Below are 22,835 nucleotides of genomic sequence, written 5' to 3' on the forward strand. Positions count from 1 at the left end.
ATACACTAAAGACGTCAAGGTCTAGCAAATTATACAGGGTGTAACAATTAGAATTAGAAATTGGGGGGAAATTCTGATAACAGATTTAGATTCTGCGAATAAAAGTGCCCATAGAAAGCGCTAACGGAAACTGTTCATTTCCTACCGTGTAAGATAGGGAAAATGAAACCAAATTTTGACAGTTTCAGTTTTTGGATGAATTTCTTGATGTGCCAAATACTGCAGTTAAAGTTTGGCTTTGTTATTTTCATGTTCAAAGATATCCAGACACCAAATTTCGTCAAGATCAGAATATTGTTTGGCATTCCTATTTGCAAACTTTCAAAGGTCATTTCGAATAACATAGGTAACGCTAATGTCTCAATTCCTATCCTATTCTTCTTCCTACGTGCAAATTAGCCCATTTATATTTCTGGTAAATTTGTTACTATCGCAAATTAATATTTTCAGACGTTATACGAAGCCATGAAAGCTGGAAGCTTAACAGTTACCTATCTACATAAATGGTTGAAAGAAACCTGCTCGGAATTGGTGAAGTTGGAAAAAGATGCAGCTCCCAATGGTTGGCTCCTACAGTGGGATAGGTATGATATGTTTGATTTAATTCATACTAGATTTATTTAGCATCCTCCACTCGGAAACCAAGATCAAAACATGGGGGAACATGCAAACTGTCATTTATTATTGCTTTCATTATCAGATTTAACTAGATTATTTTTCATTCTGAAGAGATCAAGACTTACTGAACAGGTGAGCTAACTTCTTTTCTTTGATTATTAAATATAGTGTTTTTTGTAAATATTTTAGTAGTCAGGTGCACTAAATAAGAATGGCAGAAGTAAGTTTTGTGTAATGTTCGCTCATTGGGAAATTTCTCTACATTTAAATTGATTTAAATTGCGCGAATGCATATTTCCAGTGGCGATATAGTTTATTAGGTACAATATTCATCAGGAGTAGGTATATGATCGCCGCCACAAATTTAGTAGATATTAGAAAGCCGACCCCACGATTCACTTGCACGGCACGAGGCAAACTCATTTAATTGGTGGATTGTATTTTGACATTCTTTGGTTTAGGTGTTAGCATTGTAAACAATGGTGTTAGTTAGCAATTGTTGATATCGATGAATAATATTGTTTAGTGTTCACCTATCCGCCATTTCAATTTATAGACTAGGTGAAAAATTCAACACTATCAGTGGTACAGTACCCCTCTCACTATTGTTTGATAATATGTACTTCTGTGAATTTTTTAACGTCTTAACTAATACCTACCAAAGAATGTCACAGTATCCCTACTTGATTTTAATGCAAGTGGTACATCAAATGAATCAGTGAGTTCACAAAACGTACTAAAATAGTCCAAAATTTGACATTTTTAGTTAAGATAGCCTATCACTAAGATTCTTTCATCTATTTAATATCATTTTACTTAGTTTACACCAATGTAATTATTTTTCATTTATTTATTTATTTTCATTTAAAGTTTTGATAAAATAATAATGTATAATGCCTTTATAAAGTGCCATCTAGCGTATAGATAAATTTAAATAACGCCGAGACTAGTGTAACCTCTAGTGTATTCCCTTAAGCACAAAAAACGTTACAAAACTACTGTTTATCCTTATTGTTTAGATTTAGGTATCGCCGCCTGCCATTCTTATTTGGCCACTAAGTACTGTGTCTTTTTAAAAGTGATTTATTAGAATACTTTACAAAGGAGTAGCGTTTGAAATGGCACTTCAATACATTACCACAATAGACTCTCCTATTGAAGGCGGGATTTGTATGTGCTTGGTTGTCATGGATTTCTTACAGAACTTCCTGTGCTTTTTTCTCCCCAATATGGCAACTATTGCGATACATTGTAGGAACGCTTCAATGCTTTAGTCATTATATTGAGGAAAAATTTGAAATCACTACAAGTCTTGGTATGGTAATTAGTTGACACCCTTTCGTATTTTTAGATTAAAAGGGTGATTTTTTGGAATTTTGCTTTAGAAAATAAGAAATGATGTAAGGTGTAAGGTAAACTAAGGATGACGATTTACTGTAAAAAATTTAGATGTTGAATATTGGTCAGTACTTCACACACACGCACACCCTCATTTAATGGCAAGAAACTGGTATTTTATTGAATATCTAATTTACAGAATTTAACAAATATTGATCCGCATCCGCAAAATTAAACTACTTTATAAATCTGTGACAACTGTGAACTAAACGATTCCGCCGCCATGTTAGAGAGAATATAACGGGGCAATCTACTGTGGAACGCTATCAATATACATGTACATGGAAGAAATTTTATCCATAACGCTGAATATGTCCTCAAAATAACATTTTTTTGAAGAAGCTTGTTATGGTATCTGAAATTATAAATAGTCTGCTACTTAATCTACATACTTCAAATTTGTGGTCAGTGGTACTTCTGCAAGAGGAATATATATTACTTTTTTCTCGACTTTTTCATTACATTATTAAGGAGTACACTTTTTGGGCTATAGCAGCATAAACTGTGTGAACTTTATGAATATGTAATAAAAAATAGTGGTTAAAAAAATATGCCCCCATTGACCATGCAAAAATACGCCACTGATCACAAATTTAAAGCACATAGATTGGTTGTAAATTTTTTTAAAATTTGAATACCATAAAAACTTCTTTAAAAAAGCCGTTTTGAAGATATATTCAATATTCCAAACAACACTTCCACCCTGTATATCTACAGGGTGATTCCTATAGTACCTGCCACCGTTCGGGAGCGTGTAGGTGGTGCGTAGGGGAGTATTTTGATATAGGACACTTGGGGTCGGAAATCTAAAATAAGGGTGCCAGAGCCAAATTTACCTTCTGGAATTTCGCGCCTGTAGGTAGGCAACCCAACCGGCCGGCGGTGCACACGGAGCGATCTCAGGCGGCGATGTGTGGCTGACACTTGTCAGAATTTTGTTTAATTTAAACCCACGAAATCCCGTCTGCAACGACGCGTATCAAGTGAATAAACACTATGGCACGTTTTACTAACACGGAATACGCGGACATGCACTTCATGTACGGATTGGCAAATAGTAACGCACGAGCTGCACGACGAGCGTACGCTGAGCGGTATCCAAACCGTCAGTTACCCTGCAGACAGGTCTTTCAAGAAGTTCACTTCCGACTGTGCGAGACAGGGCAATTGCAGGTAAGCGCATTCCGTGTTAGTAAAACGTGCCATAGTGTTTATTCACTTGATACGCGTCGTTGCAGACGGGATTTCGTGGGTTTAAACAAAATTCTGATCAAGTGTCAGCCACACATCACCGCCTGAGATCGCTCCGTGTGCACCGCCGGCCGGTTTGGTTGCCTACCTACAGGCGCGAAATTCTAGAAGGTAAATTTGGCTCTGGCACCCTTATTTTAGATTTCCGACCCCAAGTGTCCTATATCAAAATACTCCCCTACGCACCACCTACACGCTCCCAAATGGTGGCAGGTACTATAGGAATCACCCTGTATGTAATGGCTTTTGGTGCTTGCCTCCTTCTTATGAAACTTTTAACAAGATAAAAATTGCTATTATACTTATCATTTATCAGTGATACCTGTCATAAATTCGTCTGGTAATAGATATACTCAAAAGATATTTTATATTTCCTTACAAAGGAAGAATTCACCATCACTTACTTTAGGGCACATGGTAGATTGAAGTTGGTTTTTTTGAAATTTTTTGACGTGCAAAGAAATCATATTATTTATTGAGCTTTGGATCAAGTTTTCATTGAACTTTATCTTAATCTTATTATGAATCACTACCTAATTTGGTACAATGGCCCGTATGAATAAAAGTAAGCAAATGCTTATACTTGCAAAATTCAAAGTAAATACTCGTAAGTGCTCCTTCACACTGGGCGACTTAGCAGCGCTGCTGAGCAGCAGGGCAGGACGCAGTGCAGCGCTGCTAAACAGACCAGTATGAAGGGGCAGTTACGAGTATTTACTTTGAATTTTGCAAGTATAAGCATTTGCTTATTTTTATTCATATGGGCCATTGTCTCACATTATTTTAGTGTCGGTGGGTAGTCTAATTAATAAAGGCTTTGTATTAAATTCTTTGTTTGTGTGGGTTACATTTGGAGATATTTTCTATTGATTATAAAACTGTGAGCTAACTTTTTTACATAGAAAATGTGAGGATTTATTTATTTTCGCTTACTTTCTGTAGCACATTTTTAAAAGAATATGTACATATGAATCGTTAGCTTAACTTTACTGTCGTCATCACATTACTCCCCATTTTCATGGGCAAGCCATTCAAGGAATCTTCATGCCAATAGTTGCAGATGACAAATCAGTTCTGGCAACATTTCCAGACTATTTTTCTGACTTCATTATTTGCGGTGATATCAACTGTTTTGTCGTCACAGCATATTCGTCTTCTCTCATCTCCAATGTGTAGGTGTTAGCTTATATAGCCCATAAAATAGAACAAACTATACTGGAAATTAGTAACTATTGTAGGAGGAATCGCATTAATATACAGAGGAATGTGACTTGGATTCTCTCTGTGAAGATCCATATAATTAAAGGTAAATGGAATTTCCCACGCGTTCTACAATTTGGTATTCTTGTGTTATTTCCTTACCCTGAAAGTCAAATGCTTTCTGTTCTACCATATGTCAAAAGTAAATGGTCTTCAGTGGGGAGACATTTCTACTATATACATTCTTTTATGTGACCACGTAAGAAATGACTCTTGGAAATTTTTTGTCAAAACTCCATTTGATTTAAAAGGAACTCTTTATGTACCATTTGGTAGTATTACATATACCATGAAGTGATAGAACAGGGCAATATTTGATTTCTTCGTGTCCTACTATTATGGTACAACTGGCCAATAAAGTTACAAAAAATCTCGCAAAAAATCTTTTATTATATCTTCTTTAAGTGAACTGACAGTGTTCTTAGTAGGTAATCATCTTTAGGTGTGGTGGCAAATGTGTTTTTGTTTTTCATAACCCAAGTACTCCAACAACGAAAATTAAAAATGCTTTAGCACATTTGGGGTTTCTTTTGGCATAGTGTATTTAATTGGTGAAAGTAACATGCCTTTTATGCAGGGCACTCCTTTTTCGTATCTCAGTACTGGGATTTCAATTCAATGAAAGGATATGATGTCGGATAAAGATGTGGAGGGTTTCTTAATTTAAAGTTATGTTATTCTAACGCCTTATTTGGGGTAACTAGTTCTCTTTGTTTACATAAAAACAGTTGTTATGAGGGAAGCTATTTCTTTGTACTGAGGCGCGAAAAGAGGACGCCGAATATTCAGTACCTAATAATGTCACATTCTTTCAAAATTTCTTTGGAATGTCTTCAAGTATTGTCATCTGCTAAACAGTTAAGTAGTCAATTTTAATTTAACTATTTATGTAGAATTAATTTACTTCTTTTCATAACAGTTTTTCTGTGTGTTTAGGTGCAAAACGGATGGAGATGCCTTCGATGCTACGCAAGCAAGATATAACATTTTGCCTATGTTACTTAATAACCTTACTTTTAAATTAAAAATATTTAGTTTCGTAAGGGCAGGTACAGTATTTTAAAACTTTTTGATAGTTGACAGATGACTGGTAAAAGAAAATTAAATTTTTTTAATGATCGTCATCTGTGATCTGAAAATACATGCAAAATTGTTGCATAACCTGGTGGTTGTAACAAATTTTGTATCACTTACAATTAATTATTTACAAATAGCTACTGTAAGGTTCTGTAAATAGATTTCATGGGATGTTGTAGGGTAAACAAGCGTTATTACTATCGCAACCAACAAACAGGTGAGAGTCAGTGGCAATATCCTCAACCGGATATCGTGGGTGGCGATGAAGCAATGGATATTTGTACAACACCTCCCCCAACCTTAACAGATTCTGTAATTAACGAATCGGTGTTACCTGCACCCACAGCGCCCGTTCCTGTACGACCACCACCACCTCCGAGAATTAAAAGCCCCACACCCCCACCACCACCAATTATATCAAAAAATGTTAAGCAACGAAAAAAAGGTTTGATATAAAGCATGTATGGAGCAATTGCAACTAGTCTTAATTTTAGTAAAGTCTCCTAGAGCCGTCGGAGCAGTTCAGGAGTTACCTCCATTACCAAGTGGTGAACCTCTTCCTCCGGGCGTTGATTCACTGCCAGAACCAGCTCATAAAGAGGTGAGTGAAGTCTGACAACATTCATAATTTTGATTACCTACTGTTTTTTTCAGGAAAGTCAAAATAGCAAAAAGGATTCATTAGGTTCTGAGCTTAATTCTTTCTACTCCGATTTGGCTGCTATGGAAACAGTAGTAGGTAATACGGTACCAGAAACACAGTTGGTCGCTGAGACTGTTTTAAGTGATAATATGTCTTCAAATACTGTGCCGAAGAAAAAGAAAAAGTCTAAAGTGAGTTGCCTTGATTTTGAACTCAGTATTTATCTTTTGTCTTATCTCTTCAGGTCAAATTAGTCGAAGGTTTAGCAATGAAAAAGAAAGGAGTATCCAAGCTTGTTGAAAGATGGAAAAATGTTCAAAAGGATTATAATTAAAATATCTGGGAGAAATTTGACTTAACATACTTAAATTATTTTTATTATGGAAATACGTGATAATGTGCTTGTATATTAGGTTTGCATAAAGCTATTGTGATTTTTCTAGAAGTGATTTTTATGCAACAACAATTTTGATTACTAATTTAGATGATTATATAAAATATTCCGCTACTATATCAACATTGACCAATCGTCCCTTGTAAATTTATTATTCACAGAAATTCAAAAACTAAGAGTAGTATCCTTTTTCTGTACAAAACCTCCATTTTTAATAACTAATAAAATAACATCCTTTATTGTTTTGTTTTAATCATTTTGTGTTAGTCCATGACAAGGAGCACCAAAGAATTGTTTGACAAAAAGTATTGTCATTGCTTGGTTTTCAGTTGTGTTGTGTAAACAAAATTCCTATTTTTGAAATGTTCATTCTTTTTCTTTATCTTGTATTATCAATTGTTTGAAGTTTGGTGTGTGTATGGACAATTTTCGCCTTGAAGAGACAGTGCTGTGGATGGTAAGTAACGGCACGATAGCTAACTAAATGCTCTTTCTCAAATGCAGCCTTATTTCTAGACTGATGAACGGGTAGCCTGTTATTAGGGTTATATACTGTAAATTATTTCACTTGGGCGTCGAGCTAAAAGTACTACGTTATTTTTCTCCAATACGAAATGGTACCATGATAGTCCTACAAAGAAGGTTTCTACGTAATTCCTTAAAGCGAGCCGTAACGCAAAGTGAATTAAGGTTTTCGCCCTAAAGCGAGTAACTTCAGCGCATTTTCCATGAATTGATCAGTACTTCCCAAAAGCCCATTGCTATGTGCGCTACGTTTTTCTTTACTAGAGGCATATATTGTTAAAATAGCAAAGAAATATCTCCATACATACATACAGTTCGCTCATAGGCACTTTTAATTTATGCTTTAGGCACAGTATATCGGGGATATACTGTGCTTTAGGTATGCGATGTTTGTTTTGTTAATAGCGTCTATGGTTAAACTTTAGAGAGAGATCTTCATAAGTAAAAAGTTGGCATTTTGCAATCTGCGCATGCGCGGAGTTGATTTTTACTGTGTGCGATGTATTTGTATTAGTTTGATTTTTACTTCATGTAATAATATGTTCGTCTTCACTAGAAGCATCTGTGATTAAAATTTCAAGAAGATATCTCGATAAATCCCCATGCGCACATTAATCTGATGTTTACAATATGCGCTACCGAATGCAAAAAGAACGAACTAAATATCTTTGCAATAGCGCACCCAATTTCGTTGGAAAATGCGCTAAAAATAACATATTTCCCGGTCAAAATTTTGGAAGACATTTTTATCGTCCTTTGTAATGATAAAAAGAACCGATTGGCGAAAAAAACTTCCCTAGGAATTTTTTCGATTGACGCTTGGACGATACATTACTCTGTTGTGGTAAGCTATGCCTATTGTAGAAAGATCGCCACAGCGCAAGCGCCCCAGTCACGAACTTATAAATTAAAATGGACTGCTAATGCTGAATTGACAAATGACACATACATGGGGGCAGCCGTGATTGGCACTCACTTGGGGCGAAATTCAAATCAACTAATAAACAAGCATTAAACCAACATTAACCTCACGTTTTCTAAATAAATTACTGCGACACATGTCATTTTCCAAGGCTGCAATAATCTCAAAACTTGAGCACTAGGAAAATTCACATCATGGCCGCGCCCATGCTAGGGACATTTCTACCTCTATGCAACTGTTTGATCAGCAGTCCATCTTAATTTATAAGTTTGTGGTCCCACTATACCGCGTTACAGTATACGCGCCGAAACGAGATGACATGAAAATATTTAACTGCGCCTGCTACGAAGATGCTACAGTCTTTTCAAATGTTCACTTCACGCATCGATTAAGTACTTTTTGCACACATTTTAACACTACTTTTAAACTGGTACTCACGATTCTGAGTGATTTTCGACGTTTTTAGTTGCGTCTGCCCCAAAATTAAGTCAAAAATGCTACCAATTTGCGAAATAGTTATATGAGGGGGAGGGTATCCAAAGATGGGTATCTAATATGACGTTCCTTTGGCATACGCAGTGTATGGAACGGCGTGGACCACAAAAAAATGTAAGAAGCGTTAACGCACCAATTCGTGCTCTCGAGACGGCGCATACAGCTTTCCCAGCGAACATAACTGTTTATTCCTTTGTCATATAAAAATTGAACGAATAAATAATCTTGAGACGTCTTTAAAAGAAATGCGCTTTTGTAAAAGAACTATGCGATCAAAAATGAGTTGTTGTCGAGTCACCTTCGGAATTTTGTTTGCATCGGAAATCGTACTTAACTTGAACTTCCAAAGGCGACTCGACAGCAACTCATTTTTGATCGCCCCTTAAAGGCCCCATTCACATGCGGATATGTACGGCGGATCTGTACGGCGGACATGTACGCGGGACAGATCCGTATCAATTCGTATGTGTGTATCCGCGTGTTCGGCGTACATATCTTGCTCGCCATCCGTCGATCAGGATGGCGAGCCGGACAAATACGCACGTGTGTAGTCGTTTCACGGATTTGTTTGCCGGACATAGAATCATCAAATATATTGATCTATTCAATGTTTCTCTAAATGTACTCAAACAAAAGTTAAAATTACATCTCACATATAATGATATGGATTTTTATCAGAAACGTTAACGATAGCACTTTTGGAATGATAATGTAGCATGTTTGTTTATTAAGAGTATGTTATAGGTATAAACGGTAATGTATATTATTATTGTGAGGTATTATATTAATTTAATTTAATTAATTTTGTATATCATGTTTTTTTATGTGTAATGTACACTTTAAACTTGTTATATTGTTATAGGTAATTTATTATTGTTGTTCTTTTTTGGGGTTTCCCTGTAAATAAATATTATTATTATTATTATTAAATAAATACGAAATTCTTGAAAATATGTTAGGAAATTTAAGAAATCAAAATGGAAATGCGACTCAACCTACTCCAATTAAACAGTCATTTAAAAAATATTTTGTTTAAATTACTTTGAATACAATGCAGGCGCAAATTGTGCTAAAGATTTAAATGATCTTTTGGGTAATTTTACAAGCAAAATTGCGGAACAACACCGAACTCATGGTGAAACTGGAACCATTTTATGCCATTTCCGAGCATATTCTGCTAAGGCAGGTGGCTTATTTGAAAGTTTCAGGTATAATTTTCCCAAGAAACTGTGGGGAGATTGCACAACTGAATTTTAGGTCTTCAAAATTCCTTCAAGTTGCTAAGTACTGTAGCGTGGCAATTAATCACTGTTTTGACCACAGTCTCTTCTGTTTCCTACCTTCAAATAAAACTATATATCCTGCAATTATTGTCAGTTTTTTCTTATGATCCATAGCAATTACCACAGCACTCAAAACCACACCCCAGGGGCTAGCACTACAGAACTGAAATAGTGAGAGAACGCCGCCTGCTCGTCTATTGAGATTGGTCCGTGATTTGTGTACAGACATATCCGCCCTCGTATCCGCCTGTGTGTAGCTCAAGGCGGATCTGTCCGGCGTACAGATCCGCCGTACATATCCTCATGTGAATGGGGCCCTTTAGTAGTCATTAACAAAATACTGGTACACTAACCCTTTGTAGCTTAAATAAACTTTAGGCTATGTATTGTTTCGCCGAAAAAAACCCAACTGGTAGGTATTATAGCACGGACATGTCATGTCGATTTTCTGAAGGAACCTCTTCTGACAGGAGTTCACGATATGGGAATTTGAAGTTTACGGGGCTCCCCTCTTTAAAAGCTTTGTACCTACACCCACTGGAGTAGCGACCATATGTTTACAGTCTGCTATTCCGAATCGCACCCGGAAGTGGTTGATAAAACTTTGCTGATGCACAGCGACTTTACCGCCCTTTTGCTGAAATTAAGTGCCCAAACGTGTGCCTCACCTCGACCTCTTTCGAGAAGTTCACGGTTCACCAATTTCAGAGATCTCGATAGAAAATGCATATTATGATGCAGTTACCAATTTACAGCGTTCCGAATTTTAAAGTCAAATAATAGCTATTTATATATCAAGTACCTACATAAACTTGGTCTTTATGGACGAGCCGTTTATTTAGCCGAGCAAGCTTGCGAGCGAGGCACAAATAATCAAGGCGAGTCCCATAAAGCCTATATTTATGGTCGCGATATATACAAAGCTTTATGTACGACTGTAACAACCCTTAAAAATGAAATTTCATGGAATTCAATAAACGATAAAATTTATATATCATTGACAACAGATGTCAAGCATTTGTCGAGTATTTCTAAAATACTTGAATTTCCCTTGGATTGACACAAGTACGACTGTCATATTGACAGGCGGCCGTTTTTACTTTATCATTATGGACTAGGCCATAATATTGCAAATTATGCCCACACTAATTGCGACTGTAATCACCGCATTATCAAGCAGTCCTACATAAAAATGTTATTGGCCCGTATGAATAAAAGGGAGCAAATGCTCATACTTGCAAAATTCAAAGTAAATACCACAGAGTTGTATATAAGTAAATAGAGAGACAGTCTTATAGCGAAAAATTGACTCCAATTGAACCTTGCGCAGGCCGTTGGTGAGTGTGCGCAGTAAACGACAACAGAACCGGCTTCAAATTAAATGATCCTTAAAGCAGGTTCGGCTTGAGAATAATATGGTTTTTCATTGCAACAAAAATTGAAAAGAAATTCAATGTGTGGTGAATGATATTTTTAACACTGTCTTGAATAAATAAGAAACATTACAGTCGTTAAGAACTTTTAATACAGTAGACTACCCACATAGCACACCAAGTGCTGTGTATATACGCAGTAGATACGAGATATACCGTACGTTCATAGTATGTACATAGTATACAGTTGCAAAGTACATTCCTTAGTGCATGTGCATAGCACATGCTCATTAGAACTGGAATTGTAGATATGGATCGAATGTACACTGTAGGTACTTAGTATATCAACTAGTGAAAACAATTTTTTAATGTTTTGCTTCATTTTATGTACAAAATTTGAACAGTTTTCAAACACATAGTTATCCTTGCCATTTGCGCTAATAATGTTGTATTTTTTGGCAATCAGTTATTCAATTATTGCCATTTACAATTTTGCATCAAAGCATATTAAGAAAACATATAAACAACATAAGAAATTATTTTCGGCAACTCGCTGTTACGATTATGTACTATTTTATTTATTAATGCGACTGTTTAAACATGCTTATTAAAAAACTTGAATAAAAACAAAACGTTATTAATATTTAAAACTGCCGCGTTGATCGTTTCGCAATGTTATTAACGTGTGGCGCTGCAAGCACCCTGTCAAAACCGCGACGGCTAAAGCGCGTTGTCGTTCTCCAACTCCATCAATAAACAAATATGGTCGCCACACATTGAATTTCTTTTAAATTTTTGTGTGGTGTTATCTGAATTAATTGTAAAGGTGAGTTTAATTTTCATATGCGACTTAGCTCACTTTTGTAATATCATATCATTAAAGATGCCTTATGTTGCTGTAGTGAATCCTGACGAATTAAGTTAGGTTAGGCCAATTTTACTACCATTTATACATTTTATTCTCTTCAATTTCAATTCCAAGTTGCTGCTTGAGGTATATTTTTATTTACTGCATATGTAGGGCAGTATGATGTCATACAAACTAAGTGTGTGTTACTGTTGGCGTACTCGGTGTATCGAACGACTGCTCTTTTGTAAAAGTATTCGTTACTCAGAAGACGAGACACAAGTTAATATTTACTGCAATTTTACGTACATGTACTCGTTTCCAACAATTGGATCTTTTCGGCTCATGACGCATTCTGTGCTTATTATGTTTTGAGCAATGATTATGAGTAAGTAATACTGTTCGGAAACCAACCTAAATGTAATGAATACTCAAAAATAACGAAAGTTGACAATAATAGCGACACTATAGCGTTTGTGATTTTCATTTCCCTTTTAGTTCGTTTTTGGTATGGATCGATCAAAAAAAAAGAGGCGTAGTTATTTGATTCGTAAACAACTTCACAATGCTGTTGCACTTTTGGAAGTGGATGCAGTGGCAACTAACCGTTCACAGAGTCATTCATTTTTTTGTGATTCAACCACGGCAACTGAAGATATTGCTGAATATTCTGCTTCTAGTTATACTGAATATGATGATGGGCAATCAGAAATAAGTGATAAAGCTGCAGAGTCACTTTTACATGTGCAAGAGAATTCTTCCAGCTCTGATAGTTCTGTCAGTTCAGTAATTTATAATTATAACACTCCACAAGAAAATGAACTAGATTACACATCAAAATTACGGCAATGGGCATTGGAGGAAAATATCTCGCATAAATCATTGAACAAATTACTTGTTCTTCAAAGAGAGCACAATTTAACTGTACCAAAAGACGCACGCTCGCTTCTTAGGACACCTCGTACTGTAGCAATGAAAAAGCTGGGTTCTGGGCAGTTTTATTATTTCGGCATCAAAAATACTTTGCTGCAATTAATTGAACATAATAATTTATCAATTAGAAAATCGTTTATTTTTGAAATAACAGTAAATTTTGATGGACTTCCTTTAAGTAAGAGCAGTAATTCCTCATTTTGGCCCATTCTGATCGGATTTGAAAATTTTGAGCCACTTAAAAGAGTTGTTGCCATTGTTGGACTTTATCATGGTAATGATAAACCTAGTGATAGTAATGCTTTCATATCAGATTTTGTAGAAGAATCAAAACTGTTACATAAGGGATTTACATTGCAATTGCAGGAATGTTTTATTAAAATTGTCGCTGTAATATGTGATTTACCTGCAAAATCTTTTATTTTACGTACGAAAGGCCACAACGGTTATTTTTCCTGCTCAAAATGCTTACAAGAAGGGGATTATATAAACGGAGTTATGTCTTTTACTGAGGTGAATTGCAATAAACGAACAGATTTGAGCTTTCGTAAACGGTCTCAGGAGGAGCATCATATAGGTTTCAGCCTAATAGAAGAAATTCCAGACTTTGATATGATTAGAAATGTACCAATTGACTACATGCATTGCATTTGTTTAGGAATCGTGAAGAGAATTTTGGCATCTAAAAAATTTGGGATCATTTTTGGAAAGCCACCTCACAAATTACCATTCCGAAAAGTTAGCATGTTTTCTGCTGCTTTTGTAAAAATAAACGAAACTTTGCCGTTGGAATTTGCAAGGAAGGCCAGAGTTTTCAATGAAGTAAAACGTTTCAAAGCTGTTGAATTTCGTTTGTTTATTTTATACGCTGCTCCAATAATTGTCCGAAAACACTTGCAACGTTCGTATTCCAAATTGATTATGATATTACATGTCATAGTGACTGTTTTATGCAGCACCAGAAACATTCGGAAGATTGATGTAGTTAATTATATCACAGATTTAAGCAATCGCTTCATTACTTTGGCAAAAAATATTTTTGGTTACGACTTTATCTCTCAAAATGTACATTTGCTAACACACATTGTAGATGATGTAGAATTTTTTGGAGCATTGGATTCCTTTAGTGCATTTAAATTCGAAAATCATATGCAGTTCTTAAAAAAAATTGTCCGTAAAGCCGATAGACCATTACAACAAGCAGTTAAAAGAATTTCAGAAATAAACAGTTTGCCAAACGTTTCTGTAAATACAAGTGACAGTGAAACATTAATTATACATAATGCTCGTTTAGCTAAGAATTCCAATTTTACATTAAAAACAAATCAAAAAGATTGTTACGTGTTACTATATTCCGGAGAGATAGTTAAAATTACTGAATTTTGTAAAACCGAACATTGTTTTGTTGCAAAAAAGTTTGAAATATTATCAGATGTTTATAAATATCCCTGTAGGTCTTCTTTTCTAAATATTTACAAATGTGAACATCTTGAAGAAAACGCTGTATCCTACCCAATCAGTGCAGTAAATTTGAAACTTGCGATATTCCGAGAAGAGCATTACTGTGTTGCAATTCCATTGGCACACATTCCTTGTCCAAAATAAAAAAGGAAAATGGAAAATTATGGTTGGCTGGTTGTTGTTTTTGATACTGACAAAAGCATTGAAGCAGTTCCATCGAATTGGTACAACACCACCACCGACAAAGTCTATTTTCCAACAACTAAAGATGTTAAAAATATTAGAAATGCGATCGAAACTGCTGTAGAACCTTCATCTACATGGCCCAGCTATAAAGTTAAAATACTTTCACGTTGTGGTAAGTTATTTAAATATACACATTCCAAAATTAATGTAGGCATTGCAGATAATTTTGCGCAAGCGGATAGACGTGCTGCACGTGGTACAAATAGTGATAATGTCTCATCACATGGTGAAGAAATTGGAAATACCTCGGGAAATACTCGAGTTCGTAAACCTCCACTACGTTATGCATCTGAAGCTGAAACTAGTTCCGAGAGCTACCAAAGTGATGGTGGTTCATCTAGGGCAGCAACTCCGCCGTTAAGAGTGAATGACAGTGTTCATTCTCAACGGACCAAAAAAACGCTTCTGTCTGCCAAGGGCCAAAAACAAACCAATTCGTCGTATGGTAAGCTTGTAATTAAATACATATTTATGTGATACAATTTTTAATTAAAGCTTCTAATAATTAATTTTATTAAAACAAATCAAACCCTGTTTTTTAAATTTTATTTTGTTTCTTATTTTATTTAAATCAAAAAAATGTACGGGTCAAGATCTTTACGATGGAAATACAATTCCTCATCCACAACGACGTACATTACTTGATGATCGCACAAATACGCAATCAGTAGAAAGATGTATGCAAATTAAAAACTTGTTGATCAATATTTTGAGTTTTATTGCAATGTTTCATAGATGCTTCCATGAACACTCCCACAAATTTTGAATCATCAGCTGGAAATTTGCAACGTAAAACGTTTCGCCATGGTAATCTAATGCTAATATGATTAGTTTTTGTCTTAATTGTATATCTCTCAATAGAAACCGACACTGAAAATCAAATTTTCAATTTACTCAGAGATTTACAACGGCGTGTGGTTAGAATGGAGCTGAAAATTGATCAACTACAAGAAGGAATGGATCGCCAAATTCTACTTTCTGCTAATAATGTGATTAACGAAGACGTATTTAAAGATATTAAAGAATTTCTTCCATTAAAAACAATTCAACAACTTGTAGATTTTGAAGAGCTCCTGAAGCTGAAGTTTGATTCAGCGGTAAGATGATTTATAGTTTAAAAAAATCTTATTTTTTCCTTTTAGGCAAAATTGCTTGGTTTAGAAGGAGGTGAAAATGTGAAACATGCCACAAGAAATGTGATGCGACAACTATTTTCAGATGAATTTTCTAAAGGTTTTTCCTGGAAAGGGGCCAAGGGAAAGAAAGCATTAAATTCATATGAAAGAACTGCACAACTTATTATTGGTAAGTATTAATAAAAATAATTGGGGGTTGTTTATAACAAAACTGTTATTTACAGAATCTGTGCGTCAAAATCAGAAGACATCTAATGCTACATCTTCTGATATAATTGCGGCAGCAAAGTATTATCTAGTAAAGTCGACGGAACGCCTAAAAGTAAGCTCTTTATAATATAAATGATACAAAAATCTTACATAAATACATCGGAATGTATATGTTAAACATATATGCACGCTAATACGTATATATAGGTACATATGCATGCATGAATTGTCCTAAAGTTATACTTTTGATCTGCAAATGTGCTTTGCTAATTATTTTTGTTATTTGGTTACAGAAAAAAGAAGCGAACGTAATCAACAATGCAGAGATATAATAGCAACATAACAATCAACGGTATAGATATAATTAGATACTCATATCTTATAATGTATTTTACTGTGCAATATATATTTTTTGACAACCACCCTTTAGTTATTTACATTCCCACCCATAATGTAGGTAGGTAATAATACAGAGTATATACCAGGCATATTCTAGTAGCACGTGCTAATTATCACACAGAATATACTATGAACGTCAATCGTATATACGTTTAGTAGCTTCTAAGTACCTACTTTGGTGGCTAAAATGTGTAGTACTATGGATGTGCATTGCACATGCGCCATTATAATACTGCACCTACAATGCACATGCGATGTTCCAAGGCGCACATACTATGAATTTACTAAGTATATACGGTGGCTATGTGGGTGTGGTGTACAACATATATTTTAGGAAAATATTAATAGGACTAAACGGTTGTGAGGGCGCATGGAACCCCGGGGGGTTCTGGAATACCCCCCAGGAAACGAAGATTTTTGTAATGGTTTGTTGAGAAATGAAAATTGAAATCTTTTCTTTTTTCATGGGAGGTATTCTATACTCCCAGACCCTCCCGTTTTCTAGATATTGCACTACACCATAATTTTATTTGAAAATCTTAAGGGCTGCACGTTTTAAGGACGAACGAACCTGGAGAAGGGGGGGGGGGGGGTTGGAGGATAAGGAATATTTCCCCAGTCAACGAAAATCTTTATGATACTTTAGAAATGAAAATCGAATCTTTCCCTTTTTTTCCTGGTGGTTATTGCATATTCCCCAGACTCCTCGGTTCAAATTCTTCTTTAAAACGTTTAGACCTTGAGTACTTACACCATAATTTTAGAAAAATATTAAGCGCTAAACGGTTTGAGGGTGATGGTACCTCCGGGGGGTCTGGGGGGTATGGAATACCCCCCAAGGAAACGAAGATCTTTGTGATGGTTGTTGAGAAATGGAAATCGAATCTTTTTTTCCTCCCCATAGAGCCTCTGGTTCTAGATTCTTCCCGAAAACGTTTCGAGCCTTTAGTATTGACACCATAATTTTAGAAAAATATTAAGGGATAAACGGTTTGAGGGTGGTGGAACCTCCGGGGGGTCTGGGAGGTATTCTCCCAGTAAACGAAGATCTTATTGTGATGGAAAATCGAATCTTTACCCTTTTTCCTGGGGGGTATTCCATGCCCCCCGGTTCTAGATTCTTCCCCAAAACGTTTAGAGCCTTTGCACCATAATTTAAGGAAAATCTTAAGGGCCGAATGTTCTAAGGGCGAACGTACCACCGGGGGGGATATGGAATACTTCCCCAATAAACGAAGACCTTTATGATACTTTTCCTTTTTTTCCCTGACCTTAGGTATGGGTCTCGTGATGGCAAGAAACTGCATACCCCAATTGTTGGTTGAGTAGTTCGTAGTTCCTGATACGATTAAGTAATCTTGTTTCCATAATAGCAAAATTTATATTGACTTCTAATCAGTTATTATCGTGTTATCATATAGCATATACCGTATGTTAAATTTTTCCCCACCACAACGCGTCCAAAATAGAACTTTTAACATTGTCGCACGAACCGGGAAAAATTAACACGAAATTTTCTGTAAAAATTAGAACAGAGAAACCGCGCGTCGAAGGTCAAAGCTTATATTAAATCATCAGGCTAATACCGAATACCAGTTTAAAAATTGTTTCAAGGTTCCCATATCCTTTTACGCGTCGGCATCTAATTTTACCTTTAAGTGTTCAATGATAGACTTAAAAATGTTGCCGATGAAATGGCACGTCGTTGTCGCGCTAATGATCGGAGTTGTCGCCCTGATTATTTACGCGGGTGAAAATGCCGCCATCAGCAATGGGAAGACGTTGAAATTGGTTCACATCGTAAGTTGCGAATTTTGTAATTTTCTGATTTTTTTTGCGCAGATTTTCAGGCACGGAATACGCACACCCGCCGATACTTATCCGAACGATCCATACATCAACGATGACCTGTATCCGGTCGGGTGGGGGCAGATTACTAATGTAAGAAGCCGTAGCAAATAGGAACGCTCGGTATTTTTTTATCGATTTTTATAATCCTTGTTATAGTCAGTTGAAATAGCCAACTGTTTCAGGAAGGAAAACAGCAACTCTATGAGCACGGGAAGTACCTCAGGAATCGGTATGGCGCCTTCCTAGGTGACCATTACACACCAAGCGAGTACTACGTCCAAACCACTGACGTCGACCGCACCAAAGTTTCGGCTCAATGCATAAACGCGGGACTCTGGCCTCCCAATGCAGCTCAAAAGTGGGGAGCACTGGACTGGCAACCCATACCGAGCTACTCGGAACCGTTAAACCAGGATGATGTAAGAGCACTAAACGTAATCGCTCACTGGCACCCTCTGTTTCAGCTTCTGCTAGTGAGACGCCCATGTCCAAAGTACCACAAAGAGTTGCAGCGTGTAATTAATACAACCGAAATATCGAACAGGCTGAGGGCGTCCCAAACTCTCTTCGCAGATCTCACCAAGCACACGGGAAAGCGAGTAAAAGACTTCGAAGATGTTCAGGACATATTCACCACGTTAATGTCGGAGGTAAGCACGAAGGCTTAAAGTTTCCAACTGAAGCTGTCATTGTAGGAGGCTTTCGGTTTGAAACTGCCCCCGTGGACGGCGGAATTTTACCCAAAACGAATGCTGAACGCGACCGTCTTCAGTTACGTGCTCAACGCTTACAACAACAACCTGAACCGTCTCAAAGGCGGAGTCCTGGTGAAGAAGCTAATCGCGGACTGGACCGCCGCCACTTCCGGCGGTAAACGGAAGGCCTCTCTTTTCATCGGGCACGACTCGACCATCGTCAACCTGCTCAGCGCGTTGCAAATCTGGGAGCCGCAACTGCCGGGGTTCGCCATTAACGTGCTCTTCGAACTTTCCCATAACGGAACGCGCGACGAGTACGGGGTCGAGATATTTTTGCGCAACTCCACCAACGTTTGGGACGAGCCCCATCGTCTGACGATCCCCGGTTGCGAAACATTCTGCCCGCTACCGAAGCTGATCGAGCTGACCAAGGAGGTCGTCCCCGACGACTGGGACGAAGAGTGCAAGATCGCCGATGCGGGCTACATTCCGCCGACTCTCCGCGGACCTTAAGATTTTTTATACATTAACAATAATTACTACCTACTAATAAATTTGTTCATACAATGGCCTTTTACAAATTGCGTAGAGCTCCACGGAAAACAATTGAATTTTCAGAAAAGTCAAAGAGAAAATGGAGAAAGGCACCGGAAGAGTTTATCGTCGAAAGGGTAAGCGATCCTTGATTTTCCCCATATCCGAAATCGGCAATTCCAGTTACCTTCACCGACAACTCGACGCAAAAACCCAAATCGGCGGATTCGCAGCAGCGCAAGGAAGCCAAAAAGTTGCGCAGCCGTAGCCTGTACACGACCAACTCGTATTTGAGCGAGGAGACTTTGAGTATTCGCGATTTGAAACCCTACGAGGGCGTACCGTGGCTTCCCAGACTGAAGTCGTGCTACGTGGACGATTACTCGGTGAGTGTTTCGGCCGTGGCCTAGGCTCACGGGGTGATTTTAGGCTGATATCTGGCACGAGGAGGGCTCGTTTGGAAGCAACTGCACGATTTCGTCCCAAGGCATCATTTCGCTACGTCTGCACGACCGCATCCGCGTCGACATTTCACTGGAGAAAGCCGTGCGCGTCATGAATTACAAGAGCGGCATCGTGCTAGCTTTGAGTCCCACCGGAAGTTCCGCAGCTCTTTTGCATCCAAACGGGCGCGTCTACCAGTACGGGTCGCGTGTCGAGATTTTGGCTCACGACTCCGGCGGCAACAACAAGTGAGTTTGTGGCGATTCTACCTAAAGTCACTAGGTATAGAAAGTACCGCAATCATCCGCCATTTTTTGCTGCCAACTTAAAAAAAATGACAAATAAAATCGGAATAGCTGTCATTTTTTATAACCTAACTTCATAGTACTGTCATGTTTTATAAAAATATATACAGATATCTCCAAACAGGTGGAACAATCCCTAACATTAAAGTTACTAGAATCTTGTAACTTCCGCCATTTTTGGGCAAAAATCATGCGTTCTCTCTCTAACACACGAGCCCAATGGATTGCGGTACTTTCTATATTTAGTGACTTTAATTCTACCTTTCGATTAATTGAGCGTTTAGGTACGCGAAGATGTGGTACAAAGGTGTCAGCTTCACCAGTGATCAGTGCGCCTTGGTGTACCTGGTCGATTCGGCCGGTACGCGCACCACCACCGACACATTTTCGGACTTGAGCCAAGATTTCTCGGTGAACGTCTTCTACAGCGACAGTCCGCACTTGGACACCTCCGCCTACGGCTCCCAAAACATCAGTGACGCCTTCACCGTCTTGCACGGCTCAAACTTTTGGGTAGCCGAGGACGGGACGGAAAACTGGATCATCAACAACATTCGAATCTCGCAAACGTCGGACGGACTGGTTCGGTAAGTTGCGAGCGTCCTCGGGCACACTCTCACCGAGTCTTCGCAGAATTGGGCGCAACAGTAACAAGTTCTCCCTCCGCACCTCGCCGACGAACGGCTCCGCATCGGTGAGTTCTCCATTCCTGCACTGCACCGGCTCACTGGGACAGACGCGTCACTTGTTCGTGCGCAGAGGCGAACGGCGCATGCACTACGACGGATCGAGCTTCATCGTCCGCAACGCCGGACACTCCGCGGGTTTTGATGAGAAGCATCAGCTTAAAGTTTACTGAATTGACTATTAACGCACGCGAAACGATGGCAATGGATTTAAACAAAAAACGTATAGTTTTAGGCACAAAGTAAAATAGAGAGCTGTCTTTTAATGAGGGTTCAAAAATGGAGGTGGTTGTTTTAGAAACGAGATCCTGTCATCCGTGCGCCTTTTCTGTGTTAACAGCTGTAAAACGTGTTTCAATAAAACCAAAGTCAAAATGTAGGATAATTCCTTGCCACCCTCCAGAAAAGTCACCACCTCTCGCTGCTCAGCAAATATTTTCAGAGCCTTGTTGCCGCATTTGACATCGTGGTCGTAATCAGCTTCGTTACTTCCGGCCGCCATTTTGCGAAAAGATCCATATATGGTTATCAATTTACATTCTTTTGTTTCAACGTCTTTTATTGCGAATTCGAGTACTGATATCTTAGTCTATTTCCAAGCTTAACGTGTATTTTCAGATTATTCGCTTCCGTAGAACTCTAAAGAAGTCGAAGAATTTGAGTGTCAATATTAAACCTGATTTGTTGAGAGATTTTACTTGGGAGATAAATTAAGTATACAGAATCAATGTAGCTACTTTTGTTTTTGACTTTTTGAGATGTTATCATATCTTACTACTCATGAAAGATAAAAAAAATTGTAAAAACTGTTTCTTTTAGATATTTTTAGGTAGAATCCAGTGGCGTACTCAACTAAATTTTGGACCACAGTTTCTGAGATTTGACCCAATGTTGGTATTTTTTGAATGCAACACCCTGTACAGGGTGTTTTTTTCGGAGCTTTAGTTAAACGTTTCTGGGAAAGTAAAATAGGTAGGTTTTTGAAAATTTGTACTTAGGAGTTACGCTGAAGGCCGAATCGATGTAAAATACTTTCCAAATGGCCGCACTTCCGGAAACACCGGAAGTAGATAGTAACTTCGTTATTTTAAATAGCAACCCCAATTTTTTATTGGGTTTTTGGATTCCTAATGCAAAAAAAATGGCATCAATTCAATGAAATGGGAATAAATCGGAAAATGTTAAAGATAGCTATAGGAACATGTAATATCAAAATATTCCAATTTCGATTCTCTATCTCATGCAATAGTAAGAACATGGTCATTCCATTTAAAAAAACTGAGTTTTTGGACTTTGAAGTTTCTTAAATTTGGATCTCCATAGGTGCGGTTGTATGCAACTTAACTTTTTTTAAGTACACTAAAAGAAAGCCCTATTCATTCTCTATGCACTGATAAAAATGGGTTGCCATGACTATAACCGTTTTCAAGTAATCAATTATCAAGGTACCATCTGCATCCGCCATTTTTTTTCATAAAGTCAAAATAACTTAAAAACCATAAATGGCAGATATGGACATGTGGGTATCAAAAGAACTGAAATTTTACGTAGAATCCAAAAATGCAATAAAAAATAGGGGTTGCCATTTAATATAACGAAGTTACTATCTACTTCCGGTGTTTCCGGAAGTGTGGCCATTTTGAAAATATTTTATATCGATTCGGTCTTCAGAGTAAATCCTAAGTACAAATTTTCAAAATCTACCTATTTCACTTTCCCAGAAACGTTTAACTAAAGCTCCCAAAAAAACACCCTGTATATCTTAACGTCAACTGTTTCCTATCTTACCTATATATTTTTTTAAATTTTAGGCATGCAAACCTTTTTTTTTACTGTTTTTAAATAA

At 37.3% G+C, this 22,835-nt stretch overlaps 4 protein-coding genes across 12 annotated transcripts; all 4 read left to right on the plus strand.

The window, feature by feature from the left end:
- The first annotated feature begins 431 nt into the window (after positions 1-431).
- On the plus strand, positions 432-6,880 carry LOC116161114 (arp2/3 complex-activating protein rickA-like). 4 transcript variants are annotated; one of them, XM_031474337.1, is made up of 7 exons: positions 449-575; positions 625-750; positions 5,464-5,576; positions 5,784-6,049; positions 6,099-6,205; positions 6,259-6,438; positions 6,492-6,880. In XM_031474337.1, exons 4-7 carry the CDS (start codon positions 5,875-5,877, stop codon positions 6,579-6,581), a joined length of 552 nt encoding a protein of 183 aa, XP_031330197.1. In that variant the 5' UTR covers positions 449-575; positions 625-750; positions 5,464-5,576; positions 5,784-5,874; the 3' UTR covers positions 6,582-6,880. The 4 variants fall into 4 exon arrangements, with proteins under 4 accessions (XP_031330194.1, XP_031330197.1, XP_031330195.1 ...); XM_031474335.1 differs by having other exon boundaries at positions 5,464-6,049; XM_031474334.1 differs by lacking the exons at positions 625-750; positions 5,464-5,576 and having other exon boundaries at positions 432-584.
- A 4,818-nt stretch (positions 6,881-11,698) lies between these two features.
- Positions 11,699-16,494, plus strand: LOC116161619. Of its 6 annotated transcripts, none has more exons than XM_031475029.1 (9): positions 11,951-12,065; positions 14,474-14,838; positions 14,887-15,171; positions 15,320-15,403; positions 15,462-15,533; positions 15,588-15,823; positions 15,869-16,031; positions 16,087-16,184; positions 16,366-16,494. In XM_031475029.1, exons 2-9 carry the CDS (start codon positions 14,634-14,636, stop codon positions 16,402-16,404), a joined length of 1,182 nt encoding a protein of 393 aa, XP_031330889.1. In that variant the 5' UTR covers positions 11,951-12,065; positions 14,474-14,633; the 3' UTR covers positions 16,405-16,494. The 6 variants fall into 6 exon arrangements, with proteins under 6 accessions (XP_031330888.1, XP_031330887.1, XP_031330886.1 ...); XM_031475030.1 differs by having other exon boundaries at positions 11,952-12,065; positions 14,515-14,838; XM_031475031.1 differs by lacking the exon at positions 15,320-15,403 and having other exon boundaries at positions 11,968-14,838.
- A 1,417-nt stretch (positions 16,495-17,911) lies between these two features.
- Positions 17,912-19,587, plus strand: LOC116162200 (venom acid phosphatase Acph-1-like). The gene is made up of 5 exons (XM_031475757.1): positions 17,912-18,271; positions 18,314-18,412; positions 18,505-18,741; positions 18,787-18,972; positions 19,018-19,587. Exons 1-5 carry the CDS (start codon positions 18,137-18,139, stop codon positions 19,531-19,533), a joined length of 1,173 nt encoding a protein of 390 aa, XP_031331617.1. The 5' UTR covers positions 17,912-18,136; the 3' UTR covers positions 19,534-19,587.
- Positions 19,553-21,366, plus strand: LOC116162201. Its single transcript, XM_031475758.1, has 5 exons — positions 19,553-19,691; positions 19,738-19,940; positions 19,984-20,246; positions 20,588-20,890; positions 20,937-21,366. Exons 1-5 carry the CDS (start codon positions 19,655-19,657, stop codon positions 21,160-21,162), a joined length of 1,032 nt encoding a protein of 343 aa, XP_031331618.1. The 5' UTR covers positions 19,553-19,654; the 3' UTR covers positions 21,163-21,366.
- Positions 21,367-22,835: the final 1,469 nt, after the last annotated feature.

Source organism: Photinus pyralis, unplaced genomic scaffold, assembly GCF_008802855.1.
Source record: "Photinus pyralis isolate 1611_PpyrPB1 unplaced genomic scaffold, Ppyr1.3 Ppyr1.4_LG10, whole genome shotgun sequence".
Taxonomy (NCBI): Eukaryota; Metazoa; Arthropoda; class Insecta; order Coleoptera; family Lampyridae; genus Photinus; species Photinus pyralis.

Excerpts from the sequence above, each read along its gene's own strand:
- LOC116161114 (XM_031474334.1), top strand. The coding sequence starts at position 466 with ATGAAAGCTGGAAGCTTAACAGTTACCTATCTACATAAATGGTTGAAA. Across the intron at positions 6,050-6,098 it reads TGTTAAGCAACGAAAAAAAG|TAAAGTCTCCTAGAGCCGTC; the intron begins GTTTGATATAAA and ends TCTTAATTTTAG. Across the intron at positions 6,206-6,258 it reads CAGAACCAGCTCATAAAGAG|GAAAGTCAAAATAGCAAAAA; the intron begins GTGAGTGAAGTC and ends TGTTTTTTTCAG.
- LOC116161619 (XM_031475027.1), top strand. The coding sequence starts at position 12,597 with ATGGATCGATCAAAAAAAAAGAGGCGTAGTTATTTGATTCGTAAACAA.
- LOC116162200 (XM_031475757.1), top strand. The coding sequence starts at position 18,137 with ATGATAGACTTAAAAATGTTGCCGATGAAATGGCACGTCGTTGTCGCG. Across the intron at positions 18,413-18,504 it reads GGTGGGGGCAGATTACTAAT|GAAGGAAAACAGCAACTCTA; the intron begins GTAAGAAGCCGT and ends CAACTGTTTCAG. Across the intron at positions 18,742-18,786 it reads AACCGTTAAACCAGGATGAT|CTTCTGCTAGTGAGACGCCC; the intron begins GTAAGAGCACTA and ends CCTCTGTTTCAG.
- LOC116162201 (XM_031475758.1), top strand. The coding sequence starts at position 19,655 with ATGGAGAAAGGCACCGGAAGAGTTTATCGTCGAAAGG. Across the intron at positions 19,941-19,983 it reads GCTACGTGGACGATTACTCG|GCTGATATCTGGCACGAGGA; the intron begins GTGAGTGTTTCG and ends GGGTGATTTTAG. Across the intron at positions 20,891-20,936 it reads ACGTCGGACGGACTGGTTCG|AATTGGGCGCAACAGTAACA; the intron begins GTAAGTTGCGAG and ends GAGTCTTCGCAG.